Source organism: Salmo trutta, chromosome 35 (assembly GCF_901001165.1).
Source record: "Salmo trutta chromosome 35, fSalTru1.1, whole genome shotgun sequence".
Classification (NCBI taxonomy): domain Eukaryota; kingdom Metazoa; phylum Chordata; class Actinopteri; order Salmoniformes; family Salmonidae; genus Salmo; species Salmo trutta.
In genome coordinates this window covers 25,312,383-25,340,220 of record NC_042991.1, presented here as the reverse complement: position 1 = coordinate 25,340,220, position 27,838 = coordinate 25,312,383, and the positions used below count along the sequence as shown (strand labels likewise).

The window sequence follows — 27,838 nt, the reverse complement described above, 5'->3', positions numbered from 1 at the left end:
AAATAGAGCTTTTTTTAAACAAACACCAGAGGTGGGTTTGGCGTAGACAGAAAGATATCCATGCAGAAAAGTACCTCATCCCCACTGTGAAATATGGTGGTGGATCTTTAATGCTGTGGGGCTGTTTTTCTTCCAAAGGCCCTGGACAACTTGTAAGGATACATAGTATCACGGACTCCATCAAGTACCAGCAGATATTACATCAAAACCTGACTGCCTCTGCAGGGAACCTTAAACTGGGCCTTGGTTGGATCTTCCAGCAGGACAATGAACCAAAGCACACCTCAAAATCAACACAAAAATGGTTCACTGACCACAGAATCAAGGTTTTGCCATGGCCATCCCAGTCCCCTGGCCTAAACCTCATAGAAAACCTGCGGGATGAGCCGAAGAGGAGAGTCCACAAGCGTGGACCTCGGAATCTGAAGGATCTGGAGAGATTCTGTATGGAGGAATGGTCTCACATTCCCTTGCCATGTGTTCTCCAACCTCATCACGCATTATAGGAGAAGACTCAGAGCTGTTATCTTGGCAAAGGGAGGTTGCACACAGTATTGAACGAAGGGGTACCAATAATTGTGGCACACATATGTTAGAAAAATACTTGTTTTATGTTAAGAATGTATTTCTTCTTTGAATGATTTTACTTTAATTAAAAGTTGAATGACCAAGAGGATAAACAATAAATATATTATTTTACAGCCTGTTTTGCTCATATTTACCAAGCGTGCCAATATTAGTGGAGGGCACTGTACAGTGTGGTATCCCTCAGGGCAGTTGCCTTGGGCCGTTATTCTTTTCTATTTTTTACAAATCATTTGCCACTGGTCTCAGACAAAGCTAGAATGACTATGCATGCGGATGATTCCACATTCTACAGGTCAGCACCCAAAGCCAGTGAGCTCACTAAAATTCTAAATAAGGAGTTGCAGTCAGTATTGGAATGGGTGATTCATAATAAACTGGTCTTAAATACATCTAAATCTAAAAGCATTGTATTTGGTTCAAAACATTCTAAAAAACCTCAATCTCAACTGGAGTTGTACATAAACTGTGACCATTAAGGAAGTTGTGTAAGCTAAACTCCTAGATATAACATTGGATGATCAATTATCATGGGCATGTCATATTGACAAAGTTGTTGTGAAGATGGAGAGGGGTATGTCTTTTATAAAAAGATGTTCTGCGTTTTGACACAAAAATCAACTGTACTAGTTGTTCAGGCTCTGGTCTCGTCCCATCTTGATAACTGTCCGCTAATATGGTCACGTGCAGCAACAAAATACCTACCAAAACTGCATCTGGCACAAAACTGAGCAGCCCCCCTTGCCCTTAAATGCACATACAGAACTAACAACAACAACAACATGCATACCAGTCTTTCTTGGTTGAGGGTTGACAAGAGATGAACTGCTTATCTTCTAGTTATGAGAAATATTACTGTGATAAATTCCAGATTGTCTGCATAATCAAATAACATTCAGCACGAACACGGTTCCATAAGACATGCCAGCAGGGTAGGGAGATATGGCCAAAATATCATATCACAATATTTCCAAAAAAATAGAAGCTATTTCACGGTATTTTATGTTTTTTGAATAATAAAAGTTGTAAATTTGCTTTGAGTAGTCCGTGAAACTACTGAAATATCACATTTATATAAGTATTCAGACCCTTCACTCAGTACTTTGTTGAAGCACCTTTGGTAGCAATTATAGCCTTGAGTCTGACGCAACAAGCTTGGCACACCTGTATTTGGGGAATTTCTCCCATTCTTCTCTACAGATCCTCTCAAGCTCTGTCAGGCTCTCCAGAGATATTCGATCAGGTTCAAGTTCGGGTTCTGGCTGGGCCACTCAAGGACATTCAGAGACTTGTCCCGAAGCCACTCCTGCGTAGTCTTGGCTTTGTTCTTAAGATCGTTGAACTGTTGGAATGTGAACCTTCGCCCCAGTCTGAGGTCCTGGGGCAGATTTTCATCAATGATCTCTCAGTCCCTGCCGCTGAAAAACATCCCCACAGCAGGATGCTGCCACCACCATGCTTCACAGTAGGGATGCCTACAGCCTTCCCTGTGGCTCAGTTGGTAGAGCATGGTGTTTGCAACCCCAGCATGGTGTGTGCAACGCCAGGGTTGTGGGTTCGATTTCCACGGGGGGGGGGCAGTACAAAAAAACGAACAACAAAAAAAAATATGCATGAAATGAAATGTATGCATTCACTACTGTAAGTCGCTCTGGATAAGAGCATCTGCTAAATGACTAAAATGTAAATGTAAAATGTATTGGCCCGGTGATGAGCAGTGCCTGGTCTCCTCCAGACGTGACGCTTGGCATTCAGGCCAAAGAGTTCAATTTTGGTTTCATTATACCAGAGAATCTTGTTTCTCGTGGTCTGAGAGTTCTTTAGGTGCCTTTGGCAAACTCCAAATGGGCTCTCATGTGCCTTTTACTGAGGAGTGGCTTCTGTCTGGCCACTCTACCATAAAGGCCTGATAGGTGGAGCGCTGCAGAGATGGTTGTCCTTCTGGAAGGTTCTCCCATCTCCACAGAGGAACTCCAGAGCTCTGTCAGAGTGACCATCGGGTTCTTGTGCCACCTCCCTGACCAAGGCCCTTCTCCCCCGATTGGTCAGTTTGGCCGGGCGGCCAGCTCTAGGAAGAGTCTTGGTGGTTTCAAACTTCTTCCATTTAAGAATGATTGAGGACCTTCAGTGCTGCAGAATTTTTTTTGCTACCCTTCCCCAGATCTGTGCCTGGACACAATCCTGTCTCCGAGCTCTACAGACAATTCCTATGACCTCATGGCTTGGTTTTCACTCTAACATGCACTGTCAACTGTGGGACCTTATATAGACAGGTGTGTGCCTTTCCAAATCATATCCAATCAAATGAATTACCACAGGTGGACTCCAATCAAGTTGTAGAAACATCTCAAGGATGATCTATGGAAACAGGATGCACCAGAGGTCAATTTCGAGTCTCATAGCAAAGGGTCTGAATACTTATGTAAATAAGTATGTAAATAAGTATTCCGACTTGCCTAGTTAAATAAAGGTTAAATAAAATACATTTTAAAAATAAGGTATTTTTTATATTTTATAAATTTGCAAACATTTCTAAAAACCTGTTTTCCCTTTGTCATTTTGGGGTATTGAGTGTAGATTGACGAGGGGAAAAAATGACCCCTTTTAGAATAAGGCTGTAACGTAACGAAATGTGGAAAAAGTGAAAGGTTCTGAATTTCAATGGGTCTTTTTCCATTCTGATTGTTTTATACTGTTCAATTCAACCAAAATACATTTTCTGCATTTATCAATTTCCGCATTTCCTGCACTCATTTGAGGTCATTTCCACACTGAAAAGTAGGGCTGCACAATATGGGCTTTGACTTGTGATTTAGAGAGAAACACTTGGGTGAACTGTTGGAATCATGGAAATAGAATATTTATTCTAATTCCATAGTTAGAATATAATAGCTGTGGGGCTCCCGAGTGCGCAGCAGTCTAAGGCACTACATCTCAGTGCTAGAGGCATCACAACAGACCCTGGTTCGATTCCAGGCTGTATCACAACCGGCCGTGATTGGGAGTCCCATAGGGCAGCGCACAATTGTCCCAGCGTCGTCCGGGTTAGGGTTTGTTCCGGGGTAGGCCGTCATTGTAAATAAGAATTTGTTCTTAACTGTCTTGTCTAGTTAAATAACTGTGGGCACTTTGAATACAGTGATTGACATGACAACAAATGAAAATGCCAGGGTGGAGTTATTGTGAAAAAGTAGGAAGCAAAGTTTCCTAGGCACCCTATAATTTTTGGCTACATTGAATGTTTTCTCTTAGCTACTTCATGCATGTATAGCTAGTTACGTTTGCTCTGACTAGCTTACTAGGAAAAGACAAATTAGCTGTTTCAGATGTAAGAAACACAAACTAATAGTGTAATTACAGAACACTAGTGGATTTATATTAAGAAGCAAAGTGACAACAGCATCGTTATCATCAACATAGTTGCATGTGCTGCATTTACCATGCAGAGGCTGAACGCAAGAGACTCGTGGTCGAGAAGGAACAGCAAATGCACTCCTTGAGTGACAGGGAGCGGGGCTGTGGAAAGCGGCATGGAGAGAGAGAGTGGAGAGAGATTACTTAAGTAGCGAAGTAAATTATAAAAATGGAAGTTACACACGGCGTATCACATTTAACAAACCAAACATTCAAATACCATTATAGAAGGTAGAGTAAAAACCCACACCTGTCCGTGCATCAATACCGGTATATCGTAAAATACGGTATACCGCTCAGCCCTACACCAGGGGTCTCTTCACAGTCCCCAAGTCCAAAACAAATTCCTGGTAATGCAGTTTTATACAGAGCCATGATCGCATGGAACTCCCATCTCCAATTACTCAATCAAACAGGAAAATTACCTTTAAAAAACAGATGAAAAAACAACTCAAGGAATGGGGGGGAGTGTGAGGGGAAACGCATATTATTTTTGTTGTTGTATTGTTTGTATTCTTTTTTTGTATTGTTTGTATATCGTATTTTACATTTCTGTGACTTTCCTTGTCTGTCAGTGTTTTGTTACTTGTCATGTTGTGTATCTTTTGTGGACGCCAGGATGAGGAGCTGCTGCTTCTGCAAAAGTAAATGGGGATCCAAATAAACAAATAAGCTGTTCATGTTAGGGAAATGTTGCAACTGCCTGTAGTGTGCTCTTGTGTGTGTGTGTGTGTGTGTCTCCTTGGACCAGACGAGCCAGAACAACAATGTCAATGTCAGATGTGCCTGAAACGCATTCAATATTTTGAAGCGGGTAATAACCAGGGCTCACTGCTCAGATTATACTATTTTTTAGTAAGGCGTTAGTGAATGAAAATAGCTACAAGACTTCAACATCAACTTTGGATTTGAACAATGCTCAATGAATCCACAAAGTCTGATCAAATGAGCAGCAATGCAAAAATAGACAAAGCTATATAATGACTTCAGTTAATGAGTGCTATATGTCAGTGTCATGGAAGTCACTTGTTACTAACTGACAGTACGCCTGTAAAAGGCCATATTGCTGGTGTGATTAGTTCTTAATGTCATATGATTTGTATTTAGTCTGATTATTAAATTATCACCGGGCACGAAGTTGGATAAACATACAGGAACAAGCTAGCTAACATGGTGGTAAAGTGAAAGGGGATGTCATGTCTTAGGTAGCTAGATAGATAAATTAATAGAATGAGGGTGGCATCCCTCCATTATGTGAAACCCAATGCGGAAGTAAATAAAGCCTAATCATTTCTGCTAGGCTAGCATTAGTTTAGCAAGCCAGAATGGCACCCTCGCTCTGTTTTTTGCTCGGTCAAGATATTGAAAGGAGTAAAAACTGTTTTATTTACAAACTTACCTGGGCTTTTCAGGTTGTATTTGTTCTCCATTTTAACAAGTAAACTGGACTGAAAATGTAGCTAGTGTATGTTTACGACAGACAGCTGACTTTACTAGCTAGCTAGCTAGGAGCTAGCTAACACTGACTTTTGCTTCGTCTGAAACGTCCAAAACATTCGAACAATGTATTTGGTAAAGCTCAGCAACAGCTAAAAGTCGTATGCAGTTAGTTTGCTAACTGTCATATCAGTTAGTTAGCTACAACGTAAGTCCTGACGTGGCACAAGTTTGTTGTTCCACTAGTTTGGTGGGACGGTGACCTGTCCGAAGAAAAATGTTAGTCGTGTGATGTCACTGGAAAAATGTAAACAGGAAGTAGAAAAGTCAAGTTTTGAACAACAAAACTTTATTAAAATACACTTTATTTAATTCGTTATCTCTGTGTGTGTGTGTGGTGTGTGTGTGTGTGTGTGTGTGTGTGTGTGAGTAAGTGAGAGAGTGTTCATACTTGAGCCAATGCAGAACATTTTCCCATTTATCCAGAAACACTTTTAATGGGATTGCAGTGGCCTTTCATAGCTCCATGGTGAAACAGGATTAAAGGGAGGGTTTTGCGGCTGTGGTTAATGTAATCTCTGCAGTACCCCAGGACCCTCCCCTTTTACATCTTTACCCTCCAGTCGACTCTGTCTCTGTACTGCCAGCCAGCTGTCCCCCACCTCAGCCTGCCAACTTGCATCAAGGGGAATACGAGTACAGGACACAGGATTATATGTAATTAATCTTCATTTGATTAAATCCACCTCAAATGATTCACAAAATATGATGTCATATTTTCAAACATTATAACATTTTCAAATGATGTTATTTTGCGTGAGACTCACATTCAATACCAATGACTGCCCAGCAGCCAATTGCCAGCTATGTGTACATTACTAATGTAGCCAGACCACGCCATGACTGCCTCCCATGTATAACATCATTATAAAAGACAGAATATAACAACTCTTGAGATATTTTTTTACCATAGATGTAGCTAACCCTGGCTCCACCAAAAAGTCAGCCCTTATTTGGATGACACACAATGGCCATGCATGGTGCTTGTTGATCATGTTTGATTATAATTTGATTATAATTCAATTTGAACCACCCAAGGATGGGATTTCTTTCACCATGAATGAAGGGAATTGGACTTCTCTAAACCTAGGAGGACGCATCACCAGGCTCATGGACAGTAGACTTACTAAAAATGAGCCCTTTCATGTGTAAATTGACCCAACATTTACACATCCTAGGCACCTTAATTGAGGAGGACGGGCTCGTGGTAATGGCTGGAGCGGAATTAGTGGAATGGTATCAGTTACATCAAGCACATGGTTTCCATGTGTTTGATGCCAATCCATTAGCTCTGTTCCAGCCATTATTATGAGTCGTCCTCCCCTCGGCAGCCTCCACTGCACTTTCAACCACTTTTTAAAATGTTTTATTGAATTTTTTCAACAACTTAATGTGCTATCTCTGTGCTTCATCTAATAGCACAACCAAATGACCTGGATTGGAGTTGAGATTACATTAAAAGTACATAGTCAAGTGATCAGTGCTGTTCGGAATTCTGAACATATATTTATATTGTGAAGATCTCCACAGACCTGCGACCTTTGCATGCTATCTTAAACATGCACGCTTTCTATGATTACATAATAATACTTTTGTAGTTACAGTAACCTCAATGTGGCCATTGGTGATTAACTCATTTTAAGGTTGAATAAAAACTGTTACATTAGTTTGTAACATAGCCTTAACTTCAAGCCATTTGCTGTATTACAAAAGTCATATCGAATTGTGTTAGGATGACAAAGCAACCAAATATCAACATTTAAAGGAGATGTATCTAATGCTTGGATAGTTTCATCTGAGCCACTGGCTTAGTCCTATTCTTTAACTTTTATATTTGGTTTAGTTGGAGACGTGAATCCAACAGATAATTTGTTAACTAGTTGAAAAAAAATCAAAGTTAAAGAATAGGACTAAATCAAATCAAACTTTAAATGAACTTTAAATAAAGTTTGATTTGATTTTATCCTATTATTTAACTTCGATTTTTGAAATGAAGACGTAAATCTAACATATTAATTATTAACTTAAGATCACATTTGACATCAACCAAAGCATGAAACCCTAGGCCTCTATATATTGTCTATTTTGGTCATTTTAGTTCAACCCTGGGTTGAATTGAAACAATAGCTGTTGATGACTTTACAAATGCTTTATAGGCCTAAATAATATCATTGATGATATGAGTGATAAAGTATGGTTACATTTCATTTTCTCTGTTAAACCTACCCTTTTGGAATGACTTTGATAGCAACAGTGAAATCTATTTAGTTATTAAGAGATCTCTCGATAATAATTCTCACAATAGCACATTGGTAGTTGTCAAAGCTAAACAGGGCTGGACTTTGTTCAACTGGTAGCTGTAGATTGATCAAATCTCCAGTAGGAGGTGCTGCCCAGCCTATTGTTTATTTTTTCTGATAGTGGATATGATGTTGAAGATCTGACATTGTTTCGAAGGCACAAATTCAACACATTTTATACAATGTTTGTCAAAGTTGAAAATTGGTTACCATGATAATATAATTATGTGGTTGAAATATCATATGCTTATAACTAAATAAACCATATTGAAGTGTCTGGGCAGGATAAGCCAGTGTTTTTCAGGTGGAGGATTTAATCAAATTGTAGCAGCCCTTGTAGAAAAATCGAAGATAACTTCAATACTTCTCTGAGAAACTGGGGCAGAAAATATGGTGAGAAAAAACATATCCCTATAAGAACATTAGCCATGCCTAGTTGCAAAGTCTGCCTTTACTTTAATGGCAGATTAAAGTCCCCAACATTTTGAAACAGAATATGTGCAGAATCAATCAATAAATCAATGAAATGAAATGACCACTCACTACTGAATGTACACTAGTTGGATCTCACTATTTGGTTTGTCTCTATTTTCGTATTTAGAGTTGAAGTCGAAAGTTTACATACACTTAGGTTGGAGTCATTAAAACTCGTTTTCAACCACTCCACAAATTTCTTGTTAACAAACTATAATTTTGGCAAGTCGTTTAGGACATTTACTTTGTGCATGACATAAGTAATTTTTCCAACAATTGTTTACAGACAGACTATTTCACTTATAATGCACTGTATCACAATTCCAGTGGGTCAGAAGTTTACATACACTAAGTTGACTGTGCCTTTAAACGGCTTGGAAAATTCCAGAAAATGATGTCATGGCTTAAGAAGATTCTGATAGGCTAATTTACATAATTTGAGTCAATTGGAGGTTTACCTGTCGATGTATTTCAAGGCCTACCTTCAAACTCAGTGCCTCTTTGCTTGACATCATGGGAAAATCAAAACAAATCAGCCAAGACCTCAGAAAAAAATTGTGGACCTCCACAAGTCTGGTTCATCCTTGGGAGCAATTTCGAAACGCAGCCGTCATACTGCTCAGGAAGGAGACGCGTCCTGTCTCCTAGAGATGAACGTACTTTGGTGCGAAAAGTGCAAATCAACTCCAGAACAACAGCAAAGTTCCTTGTGAAGATGCTGGAGGAAACAGGTGCAAAAGTATCTATATCCACAGTAAAACGAGTCCTATATCGACATAACCTGAACGGCAGCTCAGCAAGGAAGAAGCCACTGCTCCAAAACCACCATAAAAAAGCCAGACTACGGTTTGCAACTACACATGGGGACAAAGATCGTACTTTCTGGAGAAATGTCCTCTGGTCGGATGAAAAAAAAATAGAACTGTTTGGCCATAATGACCATCGTTAAGTTTGGAGGAAAAAGGAGGAGGCTTGCAAGCCGAAGAACACCATCCCAACCGTGAAGCACGGGGGTGGCAGCATAATGTTGTGGGGGTGCTTTGCTGCAGGAGGCACTGGTGCACTTCACAAAATAGATGGCAGCATGAGGTAGGAAAATTATGTGGATATATTGAAGCAACATCTCAAGACATCAGTCAGGAAGTTAAAGCTTGGTTGCAAATGGGTCTTCCAAATGGACAATGACCCCAAGCATACTTCCAAAGTTGTGGTAAAATGGCTTAAGGACAACAAAGTCAAGGTATTGGAGTGGCCATCACAAAGCCCTGACCTCAATCCTATAGAAAATTTGTGGGCAGAACTAAAAAGGTGTGTGTGAGCAAGGAGGCCTACAAACCTGACTCAGTTACACCAGCTCTGTCAGGAGGAATGGGCCAAAATGGGAAGCTTGTGGAAGGCTACCCGAAACGTTTGATCCAAGTTAAACAATTTAAAGGCAATGCTACCAAATACTAATTGAGTGTATGTAAACTTCTGATCCACTGGGAATGTGATGAAAGAAATAAAAGCTGAAATAAATCCTTCTCTCTTCTATTATTCTGACATTTCACATTCTAAAAATAAAGTGGTGATCCTAACTGACCTAAGACAGGGCATTTATACTATCATTAAATGTCAGGAATTGTGAAAAACTTAGTTTAAATGGATTTGGCTAAGGTGTATGTAAACTTCCGACTTCAACTGTATCTCCACCCAGAGACACTTTGAATCAGAATCGGAATCAGAATCACTTAATTCGCCAAGTACAGTAAAAGTACACATACCTGGAATTTTACTTAGTGAAAAGGTGCTGCCAGCAATAGACACATGTGCAGACAGAATACAGACAGAGGGATTTGCACAAAGTCAACATACAGAATGTACACTATAAATACAGTAAACACAAAACATACGTGTTTTAGAGAAACACTGCAGTAGCATACAGTCCGTTGCCCTGGATTTACATACGAGACAGTACTTTAGCAGTCATATTTTTTTTTGTAAATGTTTTTTTGAAATATTTAAATTGAGTGGTGTGTCAAGGTCATTTTCTTGACAAGAAAGCAAAAACCCGGGCAGTGTTTGACTAATGGTATCTTTCCATATCAATTTGCAAAGCACTATAAAGGGGATGGCCCTTGACTGACTCTTGTTTTTCCATATGAATTCACACTGCAAGTGTTTGTTATTTTGCTTCCCATACATTCTCTCCTTCATGCCAATATCATTAGTCACGTATGGGCGCAGAGGGCATTATGAAGTATGTTGCACCAAGTCATGCTTCAGTAGAGTCAACGCAGCACAGAGCCGTTGTCCTCTAACAGCTGGTTTCATACCCTGCTGCTATGATGTTTCTTTGCATTCTGCTGACACCTACTGGTCAATGTATTAATAGTTTTGCCCTAAATCTGCAAAATAATGCTGTGATTTTAATCGCATTTTACAGGTCAAATGCCCAGTGCAGTCAAAAACGTGATTTGCCTGTGCAATGGCCTTGAGATAGAAGCTGTTTTTCAGTCTCTCCGTCCCAGCTTTGATGCACCTGTACTGACCTCGCCTTCTAGATGATAGCGGGGTGAACAGGCAGTGGCTCGGTGGTTTTTGTCCTTTATGACCTTTTTGGCCTTCCTGTGATATCGGTTGTTGTAGGTGTTCTGGAGGACATATTCACATAAACATCTGTCACCAATTGGATGGAAACCTAGCTTATAAGAGCTTTTTTTTCAGTTTTCCCCTCCCTAGTCATACCACTCCGAGACTGTCCCAGCAAATTCTTGCTTGAGAAATTTCCCTTTGCTAAGAAGCAATTTTTGTCTTTGTTGTCAATTAAAATGGTCAAAATCACAGTAAGATACTTAATTGTTACCCAGAAATGCAGCTGTTTTCATACCCAGATAAAAACATCTGCATTGGACCTTTAAGCCAACGTCATAGAGAAACCTCAAAAACAGTCTGCAATCCGCAAATTCATTGTTTGGACATTCCAAATTGATGCATTGAAACTGAAGAATTGTCAATGGTGAGAGGAATGGGGGCATTCTCAAAAGTAATAGGTTAAATTTAAGCATTCTGTGTGAAATTGGAATAGGAATCTATAATGGGAAACATTTGTCACCAAACATCAGACACCCCATCAGTCCTAGAACACTGGCAGTGAGTGATATTCCAGTGCAGCTTCACTTCTCACTTCTCACCTCAACAGGTGTGCTTCTCCAACTTTCAAGTCAGGGGCCTCATTTATCAATTACGAGTAGGCACCCATCTGTGCTTAAACCATGCGTGGGATCATTTCCAAGCAAAGTGAGATTTATAAATATGAACGCTTGCTTGAGAATGTGCATAAAGTTGAAAGCAGCCATGACCATGTGCGCACACAGTGCAAAGTTGTGGAATAACGGCTCGATCATACTGATAGCGGTATTACACAAAATGTGACCATCTTTATCTGGATACGTGTGCAATAAAAGTTCAACATTCAACTTCTGCTACCGTTTCTGTTATGCTGTCTACGCATACAGAAACATACACATACGTTCGATAAATCCATCATATGCACCACACAGAACGCACTGCAACTGCCTCTGCAACGCAATGCTGCAAGGGAAACACAGCGTTCCATTGCAAATGAATGTACTTCTGGTGTCCCAAAATGCAATAAAGCTGTCGGTGTGATCGAGGCCGCAAAATGGTTTGCAGCATCACCTGGAAATGTGTGTAACAAAAGTTCAACATTCACCTTCCGCTACCATTTCTATTAAGCCCTCCCCAGCGCGAACCACCACATTTAACCATGGAGATGTGACTGGGAATAGTACAAACAGTGTAGTTGTTCCCTCCGCAAGGCAATCAAACAAGCGAAATGTCAGTATAGAGACAAAGTGGAGTCGCAATTCAACGGCTCAAACACGAGACGTATGTGGCAGGGTCTACAGACAATCAATCACGGGCTACAAAAGGAAAACCAGCCATGTCACGGACACCGACGCCTTGCTTCCAGACAAACGAAACACATTCTTTGCCCGCTTTGAAGATAGTACACTGCCACCGACACGGCCCGCTACCAAGGACTGTGGGCTCTCCTTCTCCGTGGCTGACTTGAGTAAGACATTTAAACGTGTTTACACTCGCAAGGCTGCCGGCCCAGACGACATCCCTCGCCGCGTCCTCAGAGCATGCTCAGACCAGCTGGTTGGTGTGTTTACGGACATATTCAATCTCTCCCTATTCCAGTCTGCTGTCCTCACATGCTTCAAGATGGCCACCATTGTTTCTGTACCCAAGAAGGCAAAGGTAACTGAACTAAATGACTATCGCCCCGTAGCACTCACTTCTGTCATCATGAAGTGCTTTGAGAGACTAGTCAAGGATCATATCACCTCCACCTTACCTGTCAACCTAGACCCACTTCAATTTGCTTATCACCCCAATATGTCCACAGATGATGCAATTGCCATCACACTGCACACTGCCCTATCCTATCTGGACAAGAGGAATACCTATGTAAGAATGCTGTTCATCGACTATAGCTCAGCATTCAACACCATAGTACCCTCCAAGCTCATCATTAAGCTTGAGGCCCTGGGTCTCAACCCCGCCCTGTGCAATTGGGTCCTGGACTTCCTGACGGGCCGCCCCCAGGTGGTGAAGGTAGGAAACAACATCTCCACTTCGCTGATCCTCAACACCGGTGCCCCACAAGGGTGCATGCTCAGCTCCCTCCTGTACTCACTGTTCACCCATGACTGCGTGGCCACGTACGCCTACAACTCAATCATCAAGTTTGCAGACGACACTACAGTAGTATGCTTGATTACCAACAACGACGAGACAGCCTACAGGGAGGAGGTGAGGGCACTCGGAGTGTGGTGTCAAGAAAACAACCGCTCACTCAACGCTATCACCCAGAAGGTGAGGTCAGTACAGGTGCATCAAAGCTGGGACCGAGAGACTGAAAAACAGCTTCTATCTCAAGGCCATCAGACTGTTAAACATCACTAACACAGAGAGGCTGCTGCCTACATACAGACTTGAAATCAATCACTAGTCACTATAATAATTCCATTTGAATAATGTTTACATATCTTGCAAAACTCATCTCATATGTATATACTGCATTTTATACCATCTATTGCATCTTGCCTATGCCAGTCTGTCATTGCTCATCCATATATTTATATGAAAACTCAGCAAAAAACAAAACGTCCTCTCACTCTCAACTGCGTTTATTTTCAGTAAACTTAACATGTGTAAATATTTGTATGAACATAAGATTCAACAACTGAGACATAAACTGAACGGGTTCCACAGACATGTGACTTACAGAAATGGAATAATGTGTACCTGAACAAAGGGGGGGGGGGGTCAAAATCAAAAGTAACAGTCAGTATCTGGTGTGGCAACCATCTGCATTAAGTATTGCAGTGCATCTCCTCCTCATGGACTGCACCAGAGCTGTGAGATGTTACCCCACTCTTCCACCAAGGCACCTGCAAGTTCCCAGACTTTTCCTGGGGGAATGGCCCTATCTCTCACCCTCTGATCCAACATGTCCCAGATGTGCTCAATGGGATTGCGATCCGGGCTCTTCGCTGGCCATGGCAGAACACTGACATTCCTGTCTTGCAGAAAATCATGCACAGAACGAGCAGTATGGCTGGTGGCATTGTCATGCTGGAGGGTCATGTCAGGATGAGCCTGCAGGAAGAGTACCACATGAGGGAGGAGGATGTCTTCCCTGTAACGCACAGCGTTGAGATTGCCTGCAATGACAACAAGCTCAGTCCGGTGATGCTGTGACACACCGCCCCAGACCATGATGGACCCTCCACCTCCAAATCGATCCCGCTCCAGAGTACAGGCCTCGGTGTAACGCTCATTCCTTCGACGATATACGTGAATCTGAACATCACCCCTAGTGAGACAAAACCGTGACTCGTCAGTGAAGAGCAATTTTTGCCATTCCTGTCTGGTCCAGTGACGGTGGGATTGTGCCCATAGGCGACGTTGTTGCCGGTGATGTCTGGTGAGGACCTGCCTTACAACAGGCCTACAAGCCATCAGTCCAGCCTCTCTCAGCCTATTGCGGATAGTCTGAGCACTGATGGAGGGATTGTGTGTTCCTGGTGTAACTCGGGCAGTTGTTGTTGCCATCCTGTACCTGTCCCGCAGGTGTGATGTTCAGATGTACCGATCCTGTGCAGGTGTTGTTACACGTGGTTTGCCACTGCGAGGACAAGCAGCTGTCCGTCCTGTCTTCCTGTAGCGCTGTCTTAGGCGTCTCACAGTACAGACATTGCAATTTATTGCCCTGGCCACATCTGCAGTCCTCATGCCTCCTTGCAGCATGCCTAAGGCACGTTCACACAGATGAGCAGGCACCCTGGGCATCTTTCTTTTGGTGTTTTCAGAGTCAGTAGAAAGGCCTCTTTAGTGTCCTAAGTTTTCATAACTGTGACCTTAATTGCCTACCGTCTGTAAGCTGTTAGTGTCTTAACGACCGTTCTACAGGTGCATGTTCACTAATTGTTTATGGCTCATTGAACAAGCATGGGAAACAGTGTTTAAACCCTTTACAATGAAGATCTGTGAAGTTTTTTTATTTTTACGAATTATCTTTGAAAGACAGGGTCCTGAAAAAGGGACATTTCTTTTTTTGCTGAGTTTATATATTCTTATTCCATTCCTTTACTAGATTTGTGTGTATTCTGTAGTTGTTGTGGAATTGTAAGATTACATGTTAGATATTGCTGAACTGTCGGAACTAGAAGCACAAGCATTTCACTACACTCACATTAACATCTGCTAACCATGTGTATGTGACCAAGAACATTTGATTTGATTTGATTTTGTCTGCACATACAGTTTGATAAATAAATTAGATAAATCCGAGGTATGCACCACACTGCAACTGCCTCTGCAACGCAATGCTGCAAGGCAAACACAGCGTTCCATTGGAAATGAATGTACTTGTCGTGTACCAAAATGCAATGACTCTGTCGGTGTGATCGAAGCATAAGGGAACTCCTTGTCAAGCGTACAGGAAAAATATACAGTATGTTGAAAATGTGTGAAATTGTGAGAGTAGTAATCAAAAGAAATTCCCATGTAATTGTATTTCCATTGTGAATTTATGCAACATACTGTATCTTGACAGGCAACATATAATTTCACCACATCAGTGCATTTGTTAAGATAATAATCCATATAAAGTACAGTAATTTGTTAAATTATAGGGCACGTGTGATCGTGAAACCATTGTTTAAATACTATTAAAGACAGAGATAATGGGAAATGAAATGAGAGATGGCTGATATTGCTCTGTTGGAAGATTTGGCACGTGCTGCATTTCGCAGAGAGCGTGTTTTTAGAGACAGGTGGGACTTTTTTGCAGACAGTACAGATTGGCTCATAAGATACCGTTTCCCAAAACCAATCATGTAGAATCTTTGCCTACTTTAAAAAGGCAAACACAAGTGCTATTCACCCTTCGGTTTTTATCAAAGGGCACTTTTCAATTGGAGCTTGCCGAACGGCATTTGGTATTTATTAGTATTTCCACTAGCTGCTGCAAAAGCATCAGCTCCTCTTCCTGGGGTCCACATGAAACATTACATAATACATAGACCATTATTAGTCAAGGACTGAAATGCATACATTTGAAACGTCACACATAGCCTACATATCAGTACAAACACACAATATCTAGGTCGAATACATAGTACAGTGCAAATTACAATACACGATATATAAAATGGCTGTGTCTCTTCACAGTCCCCTTTGTTCAGTAAGGTGTTCTTTTATCTGTTTTTTGAAACGGATTTTATTGCAATCTTGAGTTAGCTGGGGTGGCAGAGAGTTCATTGTAGTCATGGCTCTATTTAATACTGTGTGTTTCCCAACCTCTGTTCTGGACCTGGAGACTGTGAAGAGACCTCTGGTTGCATGTCTTGTGTTGTACCGATGAGTGTCCGAACTGTGTGCCAACGGCTTGAACAGACATTTCGGTACCTTCAACACATCAATACCTTGCACAAAGACCAATAGTGATGCAGTCAACTTTGAGCCAGTAGAGACTGACATGCATGTTACTGACACTTTCCCTCCGTGCACATCTAAGTGCGATACATGCTGCTTTGTTCTGGACCAACTGCAATTTACCTATGTCCTTCTTTGCCGCACATGACCACACACCTGGGCAGTAGTCCAGGTGCTACAAAACTAAGGCCTGTAGGACCTGTCTTGTCGACTGAGATGTCAAGAAGGCAGAGAAATGCCCTATCATGGGCAGACCTCTTCCCATTTTAGCAACCATTAAGTCTATATGTTTTGAACATGAACACTTGCTTTCTAGGGTTACACCCACCAGTTTAGTCTCCTCAACTTGCTCAATAGATCTGAAGAAGGTTTAGTGTTGAGCGAGTGATTTGTCAGAAAAATGATGCTTTTAGTTTTGGAGATATTTAGCACCAGCCTATTGCTAGTTACCCATTCTAAAACTGACTAGAGCTCTATGTTAAGTGTCTCTTTTATTTATTTTACTGTTGCAGCCGACGTGTACACTGTTGAGTCATCAGCGTACATAGACAGACAGGTTTTATTCAAGGTCTGTGGAAGGTAATTTGTAAAAATAGAAAACAAAAATGGCCCTAGCTGGCTGCCCTGCGGTACACCACACTCAACTGAACTTGCTTGAGAGAGGTTTCCACCTCACAGCCATCGATGAGCCAATGTTTTGGATGCAATCATCAGCAAAACGAACAGTAACACATACAATTTCCATACACCATCGCACAACAGGTTGAAATCAAGAGGGGTTTCTTTGCCATGGTGCCATCAATGAGTTCGCACATAGAGTAATGGAGCAATAAATGGCAGCCACATTGCCATAAAATTGCCATAAAATAACCATACCAAAACGTTTTCAACTATGTGAACAGATAAGGTTTCCACTCTTAATGTGTGGAGGCGTATTGGTAAGTGTTGCCTACTCATTTGAAGTATATTTGTCATTGCTAAATCAACTTGAATTGTCCTAATGGTCCTCTCTTTGTAGCTGTGTTTTTATTTTTACTGGTCAAGCCACAACTGAGCGAGACCGATATTTTTTGTAGCTTTTTTTGGTTGCACCATTGTATTACATGGTACCGCGTTGTAAGAACAGCTCAAATAAGCAAAGAGAAATGACAGTCCATCATTACTTTAAGACATGAAGGTCAGTCAATACGGAACATTTCAAGAACTTTGAAAGTTTCTTCAAGTGCAGTCGCAAAAACCATCAATCGCTATGATGAAACGCCACAGGAATGTAAGACCCAGAGTTACCTCTGCTGCAGAGGATAAGTTCATTACAGTTAACAGCCTCAGAAATTTCAGCCTAAATAAATGCTTCACAGAGTTCAAGTAACAGACACATCTCAACATCAACTGTTCAGAGGAGACTGTGTGAATCAAGCATTCATGGTCGAATTACTGCAAAGAAACCACGACTAAAGTACACCAATAATAAGAAGAGACTTGCTTGGGCCAAGAAACATGAGCAATGGACATTAGACCGGTGGACATTTGTCCTTTGGTCTGATGAGTCCAAATTGTAAATTTTTGGTTCCAACCACCGTGTCTTTGTGAGACGCAGACTAGGTGAACGGATGATCTCTGCATGTGTATTTCCCACCGTAAAGCATGGAGGAAGAGGTGTTGAGGTGTGGGGTGCCTTTGCTGGTGATACTGTCTGTGATTTATTTAGATTTCAAGGTACACTTAACCAGCATGGCTACCACAGCATTCTGTAGCGATACGCCATCCCATCTGGTTTGGGCTTAGTGGGACTATTGTTTGAATAGGTATAAAGCCAAGGTTGGCGATTTACTGCCACTTGCAGTTCTAGAATGTTTGCTCATGATTATAATTCATTGGCTGATCCCTCCTGATGACGTAATAAAAAAAATGATAAAAATACATGGAACAGCGGGGACTGTGAAGAGACACAAACACAGGCATAGACACATGCATACACACACGATAACATACGCACTATACACATGTCTTTTGTGTTGTACATGTATTTTGTGTTGGGATTATGACTTTGTCGGTGTAGAAACAGAGCTGTAGAAAGTGATGCTCACTTTCTTGGAGCTCGTAGAAAGAGAGGAAGATTTTGACTGTAGCACAGCAGCTAGCAAGCAGTGATGACGAGGGGAGTGCTGATGAGAACAAGGCAGCAGATCAAAGTCCCGAGGAGCCGGAGGTAAAGAGATTGGCTAGCATTGGGAAAATAGATGTTTTTGATGACATGCAAGAAAACCAAGCAACTTACATTGAATGCCTAGAACAGTACTTCATTGCAAAATGACATTACTGATAACAAAAGAGTACCAGGGTTGTTGAGTTTGATTGGCCCAAAAACGTACAGTTTGCTCAGAGATCTGACTGCCCCTCTAAAGCCCTCCATTTAAACATTCACGGAGATTGTGGATATATTGCGAAATCACATATCCCCTAAACCACTCCTCATCGCAGAACATTTTTGTTTCCACAAGAGAGACCAGAACAAGGGGGAGGGTGTTAGTACATGTGTAACAGAGTTGAAGAAACTGTCTTAGAATTGGTAGTTTGGAGAAAACTTAAATGCCCCATTAAGGGATAGATTCGTTTGTAGAATGAAACATGAACACATTCAGAAACGTTTGCTCACAGAATCAGATCTCACTTTTGCTAAGGCTGTTGAAATTTCTGTAGCTATGGAAATTTCGACCTAAAAGGCTCTCCATGGTCAATCTGACGTCTGCAGTGGTCGTACAGCATTTACTGTGATGCAGCCTCCGCAGAAGTCAGAGTAGTCATACTTCTTGCGCTTCGCAGAGCTGTTATGAAGGAAGTTGTCAAGGAAGTGAGTTTGTGTTTATACAGGACCCCCCATTGTTAAAAAATTAGGGTGCATGGCGATGCGGTACGGAGTTCGATTTCGCCTCCAGAAGCTCCACAATTGCGTCACACTCAGAATCGCATTGCGGAGCAAGCATAAATTGGCTGTTAATTGCAAAGCAAAATCAATACTGACCTCCTCTTACCAACTTCCCTTCACAAGTTTTTACGCAGACGACAGTGCCCCCATGTGGCCCGAGAAGTGCAACAGTTGTGACAGAGATAGTTACAAAGCAGCTGCCATTTCAAAGACATCATTTGTCACAAATGCAATAGAGCATCCAGAGCAAAATAGTCACAACAGAAAAACAGAGAAAATGAAAGGGTTTGTGAATGCACTAGTAGAGAACAATGGCAGTGATTCAGAAGAACAATTCATTGGTACAATTCATTCTCCCAGCAGTAGCATAATATGGGTGACATCGGAAATCAAAGGCATACCCCTCAAAATGGAGATGGATACAGGATCTGCAGTCTATAATTTCCACTGCTGTCTACATGAGCACTACATGAGCACTTCAAGGCTATCAAACTGAAGAAAAGAAATGTGTTGCTGAAGACATTCTCAGGAGAGAGTTTGAGCCCAATGGGGGCATAGCAGGTCAGAGTCAGTTATGGGGAGCAAACACAGCAGTTACAACTGTATGTGGGGCCTGGAACTGGTCCCGCATTATTTGGCAGGGGATGGCTGTCCAAAAATAAAGCTGAACTGGTGTGGAAAATTGGAAAACTGGAAAATTCTTCACACATCCCAGCCTAAAGAGAAAGGCACAGACCAAACACTGGAACACTTGCTGAAGAAATACGACACAGTTTTCAATGGTCAGATGGGAACAGTAAAAGGCTTCACAGCCAAACTTGTAATGAGAGATGATGCAACCCCAAAATTCACATATTTTCTACACTAGATGGTGGGAAACATTTCAGTAAAGTCAACTTGAAACAGGCTTACCTGCAGCTACCGGTTGAAAAGAGCTACAAACATGTACCTGACAATAAGCACACAGAAAGGTCTATACAGGTATAACCGCCTGGTTTTTGGCATTGTATCAGCCCCAGACCTTTGGCAACGAACCATTGACCATATTTTGCAAGGAATCCTAAGAACCCAGTGTATCCTGGATGACATGATCACAACAGGGCACACAGTCAAAGAGCACCTAGCTAACCTGGAAGAGGTCCTGAGAAGACAAAGAGTATGGACTACAGGCAAACTGACAGAAGTGTGAGTTATTTCAAAGACAAGATTGAGTTCTGTGGACATGAAATCGACCGCAATGGATTGCACAAAACACAGGACAAAATCGATGCAGTGGTCAGGTACCATGACCGCAAAATGTGACAAGTTAGATCTTTCACTGGACTGATCAATTACTACAGAAGATTCTGGAAAATAATAGGAAACAGCAGTGGACAGCACAGTGTGAAAATGCGTTTCTTAAGGCAAAACAGCTCAACACATCTGAACAGGTCCTGATGCATTACGACCCTGAACTGCCAATGAAGTTGGCTTGCAATGCGTCCCCTTATGGCCTTTGCGTCGCAAACTTTGAACGATGCAGAGAAGAACTACTCACAAATCGACAAAGAAGCACTGGTGCTAGTGTGGGGCGTCAAGAAATTCCACACACACCTTTCATGCTGGTTACCGATCATCAGCCGTTGCTTTACATTTTCAGTCCAAAAAAGGGAATTCTAGCCATGACAGTGGCCAGGTTACAGCGCTATGCCTTGTTCCTTGCCGGTGATATGTATGACATTGAGTTTAAGTCAACGTCCCTCCACACAAATGCAGATGGATTGTCCAGACTGCCCTGTACAAGAGAAAGACAAAGGAGTGTGGATGCAGTGGATATTTTCCATACCTTTCAGCTCGAGGCACTACCTGTCACAAGCACAGTTATCAAATGGGAGACAAGGAAAGATGGGACATTGTATAAAGTATACATCTACACCATGTCAGGAGGGCCAGCTATGGGCAGAAAGGAGCTGGCACCGTATTTCCAGCAGAGAAATGAAATTAGAGCTCACAAAGGATGTTTGATGGGGAATGATATTCATGATACCCCAGAAACATCAGGTTTTGCAGCAAATAAATGAAGGACATGTTGGAATTGTCAAAATTAAGCCGCTGGCGAGGAGCCACTTCTGGTGGCCCGGTCTGGGTCAACAAATAGAAAACAATGAAGCTGCTGGCCAGGAGCCACTTCTGGTGGCCCGGTCTGGGTCAACAAATAGAAAACAATGAAGCTGCTGGCCAGGAGCCACTTCTGGTGGCCCGGTCTGGTTCAACAGATAGAAAACAATGAAGCTGCTGGCCAGGAGCAACTTCTGGTGGCCCGGTCATGCGTCAACAAATAGAAAACATGGTGAAGAACTGTAGCGGATGTTTGGAAACCCTTCATATGCCTGCTCCTGACCCAATCCACCCATGGCAGAGAATTCATGTGGACTACGCTGGCCCCTTTGAAAAGCAGTTATTTCTGGTCATAGTAGAGGCGCTCCAACAAGGTTTCGTTCGCACATCCACTTGTCCTGCATCGGCTGGTTTCTTCTTCGTGGCCAAGAAGGATGGAGAGTTACGTCCATGTATTGATTACAGAGAATGAAATCACCACGAAGTACCGTTACCCTCTCCCGTTGGTGCCGGCAGCCATCGAACAGCTCTGCGTGGCCCAGTTCTTTACCAAACTGGACCTGCGGAGTGCATACAATCTCATCTGCATCCAGGAGGGGGAGGAATGGACGACCGCATTTAGCATGATGTCTGGCCACTAAGAGTACTTGGTGATGCCATTTGGCTTAGCCAATGCTCCATCAGTGTTCTAGGCATTTGTTAACGGGGTGTTCAGGGACATGCTCGGATGCCAGGTGGTCATGTAAATCGATGACATCCTGGTCTACACGGCTACCCTGGAGGATCACATCACTCACGTTTGAGCAATCCTGGAACGCCTCCTGGCTAACCACCTGTTCGTCAAGGCTGAGAAGTGGCAAAAAAAATTGGGCTACCAAATCAGCCCGCCGTTTCATCAAGAACTTTAGCTCCGTCGCCGCCTCTCTCACCTTTCCTCAAAGGTGGTCCCTGTAGGTTGGTGTGGAGCCCAGCAGCCGACGAGGCCTTCAGTCTACTCAAGGGAGGTTTCACCTCCGTCCCATTACTAAAACACCCAGATCCCACGATGGAGGTGGATACTTCAGAGGTGGGCTTGGGGGCAGTTCTGTCTCAACAACAGGGTAATCCACAGAAATTATATCTGTGTACATATTACTCTAAGAAACTGTCTCCTGCAGAGAGGAATTACGACGTTGGTGATCAAGAGCTCCTGGAGGTGAAGTTGGAGGGCGCCAAGGAACCATTTGTCATCCTCACCGGCCATCGGAACCTGGAGTACATACAGACAGAGAAGGCTGAATCCGCGCCAAGCAAGGTGGGCTCTTTTCTTCACAAGGTTCGACTTCACGCTGACCTATCGCCCAGGTTCAAAGAACACCAAGGCCGATGCCCTGTCGGGAGAGGGTCCTGTCCAGAATGCACCTATAATCCCATCCTCCCGAGTCGTAGCTCCTGTGGTCTGGGACGTAGATGTGGACATTCTCCAGGCTCTGGAGAGGGAGCCCGCACCCACTAGCTGTCCTCCCGAGCTCATCTACGTTCCCACAGGGATAAGGGATCGGCAGCTAACCTGGGCACACACAGCTGTCGTCGCTGGACATCCATGTGTTTCTCGTACTACCCAATCCATCTCTGAGAAGTACTGGTGGCCCAGCTTGGCGCAGGATGTCACTCGCTACGTCAACTCCTGTTTCGTATGTGCCCAAACCAAATCCCCACGGAACGCACCAGCAGGTAAACTAGTCCCTGGTCCCATCTATCCATTGACTTTGGTACTGCTCTCCCCTCTGACGGTTTCACCACCATTTTGGTGGTTGTGGATAGATTTTCAAAATCCTGTCGTTTAATCTCTCTTTCTGGTCTCCTTACTGCTCTCCAGGTTGCTGAGGAACTACTCCAGCAGGTCTTCTGGCATTATGGCCTTCCGGAGTGCATCGTTTCCAACCGTGGCCCCAATTCACATTACGGGTATGGAGAGTCTTTATAGAGAAGCTTGGGGTCACGGTCAGCCTCACTTCTGGTAATAAGCCTCAATCCAACAGGCATGTGGAGAGGATGAACCAGGAGCTGGGGAAGTTCCTGAGGAGTAACTGTGAGGACCGGCAGAGAGAGTGGGCTCGATTCCTTCCATGGACGGAGTATGCCCAGAACTCACTACGTCACTCCTCCACTGGGTTGACCCCCTTCCAGTGTGTTCTGGGTTTTCAGCCGGCCCTGGCTCCGTGGACTCCTGGCCAGACCAAAGCTCCTGCGGTTGATGAGTGGTTCAGGCGCACAGAAGAAGTGTGGAGTGATGCTCATGTGAGACTCCAAAGTTTCAGATGTTAGGTTTACACTTTACAAGTTTGGAGGGTCATCTGAAAATGTTCTACCTTGCTTACTGCTTTGATATGGTCACCCTTGGGTATTGTTAAGTGACGTGCATGTCTTAATGACCTGCATCAAATTACAACCACTGTAAACTCGATGAGAGGTATTGACTGCTATATCATATGTCTCAAAAGAATGGAGTGATTTATACTTTGTAGTAACACACAAAAATCTGACACTGAAGGATAACCTAGGGCGATACTCCAACTCTACCCTCAAAGTACAGTCGGTTACAGTATTGCAGAGAATCATCAGCAATTCCACAGTTACGGAATTACGCAGATTTTTCAATTTAAAATGTATACCCTTATGTTACCTGGGTGATGAGATAATAGAAAAGCACTTCCCTGTATGATTACTTCTCAGGGTATGCTTGCTTTTTAGTAACTGTACACATCACAGTTAATGCAGACATAACATGTTTAATACTCCTAAGCTGTTACCCTGCCTGATGTGGGCAAACAAAACCTCTGTGCCAATGTAAGCCTTGGCTACAGGTCAACACCTTCACAAGTATCTCTCACAGCGCCCATAAAACCCTGTGGATAACAGCAGCTGGTAGGTCCAGGTTACAACCATATCCACATCTCCAGGGCGTAGAGGATTCACAAAGGGCTCGCTCTCCCACAGGCAGAGATATCTGTGCATGTGCACACTCCTTAACAGTGCCACTTGGGTAGCCTTGGCTTCGAACTCTTAGCTCACATCATGTAGTTGCAAGCCTATGACATAGGCTAGCACTTAAGGTGCCACTCTCCATGACGTGGTTTCTGTGTATGAAACTGTATCCCTTCAGTAAGGGTATGGCACCCAAACTTTTTATCTGGAATGTGAGGATACCCACCACCTCTCAAGAAAGGAGAATTTGTGGTTGCTACATTCTCTCACAGAAGCTGTTGGGCAGTTGATCAAGTTCCAGTAATATTATCCTCTTTCCTCCCTTCCTATGACTCTCCAGAGAGCAGTGGTGTTGGACACTTCCTGGTGCCTCACTCCCTCCATGGCTGCTTCCCAAACAAGGTTATTACAGTTTTGTGAAATTTGTTTTTAGTTCTATTACTTTTTAGAATAAAAAAAATATCAGTTTAGTTTGTTAGTTTTCACACTAGATTTACTATATTTTATTTAGTTTCAGTTTGATAAAAACATTTGTATTTCGTTTTTATATTTCATTTTAGTGTTAAGGACATGCTTGGGAGGCTAGGAGCCATTTATGTATAGTTTGTTTTATGTGATGCCACTTCTTGCCACTGGGGGGCAGTAATACATAAATTGATGGACCATAGACTTGGATAGACATAACATCTCTGTATCTGTGTCACGATGGCATCTGTGAGAGGCCATCTCCATCTTGAAATAGTAAATGTTCTTCTTCACAAGTAAAATTCATTGGCTGATCCCTCCTGATGACCCGGCTGTCACGACTCCAACCGGGTCATCAGGTCATGCCAACCACGTCATCAGGAGGGATCAGCCAATGAAGTTGGTTGTCCCTCCCAGTTAACTAAATCAAAATGGCGAAAGTCCTCAATGGCGGTGCCAATGCTAACACAGACTTTTGGCCACTAGAGGACTCCATACAACTCCATGGCCAGGACATGGGTTTGGTTAGGTTTAAATTATAAATCAATCCTATGTGACTTGGATTTAAAGGGCAAGCGCCTAGACTGTTTTGCTAGTACAGACTGGGATATGTTCCGGGATTCATCCAATAGCATTGAGGAGTTTACAGTCACGGGCTTCATCAATAAGTGCTTAGACGATGTCGTCCCCACAGTGACTATAAGAACGTATCCAAACCAAAAACCATTGATTACAGGCAATATCCGTGCTGGGCTAAAGGCTGGAGTTACCGCTTGCAAGGAAGGGACACGAAAAAGAAAAGCCCGCTATGACCTCCGACGAGACGTCAAACATGCAAAGGACAATATAGGAGGAAAGTGGAATCCTATTACACCGGCTCTGATACTTGTCGTATGTGGCAGGGCTTGCAGAAGATAATGGATTACAAAGGGAAACCCAGTCTTGAGTTGGCCAGCCATGCAGAACTCCCAAACAAGGTAAATGTTTTTTATGCTTGCTTCGAGGAATACAACACTGTGCCTTACGTGAAAGCCCCTGTTTTTCCGGATGACTGTGTGTGAGAAAAACGTTTAAACAGGTTAACAACCATAAGTCCGCTGGTCCTCCAGATGGAATACCAGGGCGCGTTCTCAAAGCAAGCGCAAACCAGCTGGCAGGTGTCTTTACAGACATTTTCAATATCTCCTTGTCCCAGTCTGTAATTCCAACATGTTTCAAGGTTACCATCATTGTTCCTGTTCCCAAGAGTTCCAAGGTAACCTGCCTAAATGACTATAGCCCTGTAGCACACCTGTAATTATGAAGTGCTTTGAAAAGTTGGTCATGACACACATTAACATCATCATCCCAGACACCCTAGGCCCAAAAGATCCACAGATGACGCAATCTCAATTGCACTTCACACTGCCCTCTCCCACCTGGACAAGAGGTGAAATAACTATGTGAGAATGCTGTTCATAGACTACAACTCAGCGTTCAACACCATAGTCCTCTCCAAGCTCATCACCAAGCTAGGGACCCTGGGACTGAACCCCTTCCTGCAACTGGATCCTGTACAGCCCCAGGTGGTGAGGGTAGACAACAACACCTACGCTATGCTGACCCTCAACACGGGGGCCCCTCAGGGATTTGCGCTTAGTCCCCTCCTGTACGCACTGTGCAAATGCACCGCTACTCTATATATGCACACCATACACACACACTCACTCAAATCAAATTGTATTGGTCACATACACATGGTTAGCAGATGTTATTGCGAGTGTAGCGAAATGCTTGTGTTTCTAGTTCCGACAGTGCAGCAATACCTAACATGTAATCTAACAATTCCACAACAACTACCTAATACACACACATCTAATTAAAATAATGGAATAAGAATACATACATATAAATATATGGATGAGCAATGACAGAGCGGCATAGGCAAGATGCAAGAGATGGTATAAAATACAGTATATACATATGAGATGAGTAATGCAAGATATGTAAACGTTATTAATGTGGCATTATTAAAGTGACTAGTGATCCATTTATTAAAGTGGCCAATGATTTAAAGTCTGTATGTAGGCAGCAGCCTCACTGTATTAGTGATGGCTCTTTAACAGTCTGATGGCCTTGAGATAGAAGCTGTTTATCAGTCTCTCTAAATAGTACAGCCACAAAATTCTCATTTTTTTAAATCTATTTTTCTCAGGTTTTTGCCTGCAATATGAGTTTTGTTATACTTACAGACACCATTCAAACTGTTTTAGAAAATTCAGAGTGTTTTCTATCCGAATGTGTTAATAATATGCATATCCTAGCTTCTGAGTTGGTGTAGGAGGCAGTTAAAAATGGGCACATATTTCTTTCAAAATTTCTCAATACTGCCCCCTAGCCCCAACAGGTTTTAAGCATGAAACTTAGATCCCCGCCCTTCTTCTTCCCGGAGAGATGTTTATTCCTGTCGGCGCAACGTACAAAGAATCCAGGTGGCTGTACTGACTCTGACAGCATATCCCGAGAGAGCCATGTTTCCTTGAAACAGAGTATGTTACAATCCCTGATGTTTCTCTGGAAAGCAACCCCTGCCCTAATTTCGTCTACCTTGTTATCTAGAGACTGGACATTAGCGAGTAATATACTCAGAAGCGGTGGGTGGTGTGCGCCCCTCTGAAGTCCGACCAGAAGACCGCTCTGTCTACCTCTTCTCTGGCAACGTTGTTTTGGGTCAGCCTCTGGAATCAGATCAAATGCCCTGGGTGGTTCGGATAAAGGATCCGCTTCGGAAAAGTCATATTCCTGGTCGTAGTGCTGGTAAGTTGACGCCACTCTGATATCAATTAGTTCTTCCCGGCTTTATATAATAACACTTAAGATTTTCTGGGCTAACAATGTAAGAAATAATGCATAAAAAAACTAAATATTGCAAAGTTTCCTAAGGACTAGAAGCGAGGAAGCCCTCTCTGTCAGCGCTCACACACACTACATTGACACTCCCACACAAAACCCACACACATTCACATACACTACATAAGCACACACATAACACACTCACGCATACCGACACAACACGCACATACTGTATATACATATAACACGCACACACACACACACACAC

The 27,838-nt window shown here is 42.7% G+C and overlaps 1 protein-coding gene across 4 annotated transcripts in view; it reads right to left on the bottom strand.

Annotated features, from left to right (window-relative positions):
* The window catches only part of LOC115174921 (ubiquitin-conjugating enzyme E2 J1), a 43,529-nt gene extending 37,782 nt beyond the window's left edge, over positions 1-5,747 (bottom strand). For 3 of the 4 annotated variants that reach the window (XM_029733950.1, XM_029733952.1, XM_029733951.1), the window contains exon 1: positions 5,399-5,746. Coding sequence is in view for 2 of the 4 variants with exons in the window: in XM_029733951.1 (XP_029589811.1) it covers positions 5,399-5,429 (31 nt within the window). In the remaining 2 variants the exon portion in view is untranslated. Of the gene's footprint in view, positions 1-4,024; positions 4,102-5,398 lie in introns of all 4 variants that reach the window. The other variant, XM_029733949.1, reaches the window with a different exon arrangement.
* Between the last annotated feature and the right edge of the window lie 22,091 nt (positions 5,748-27,838).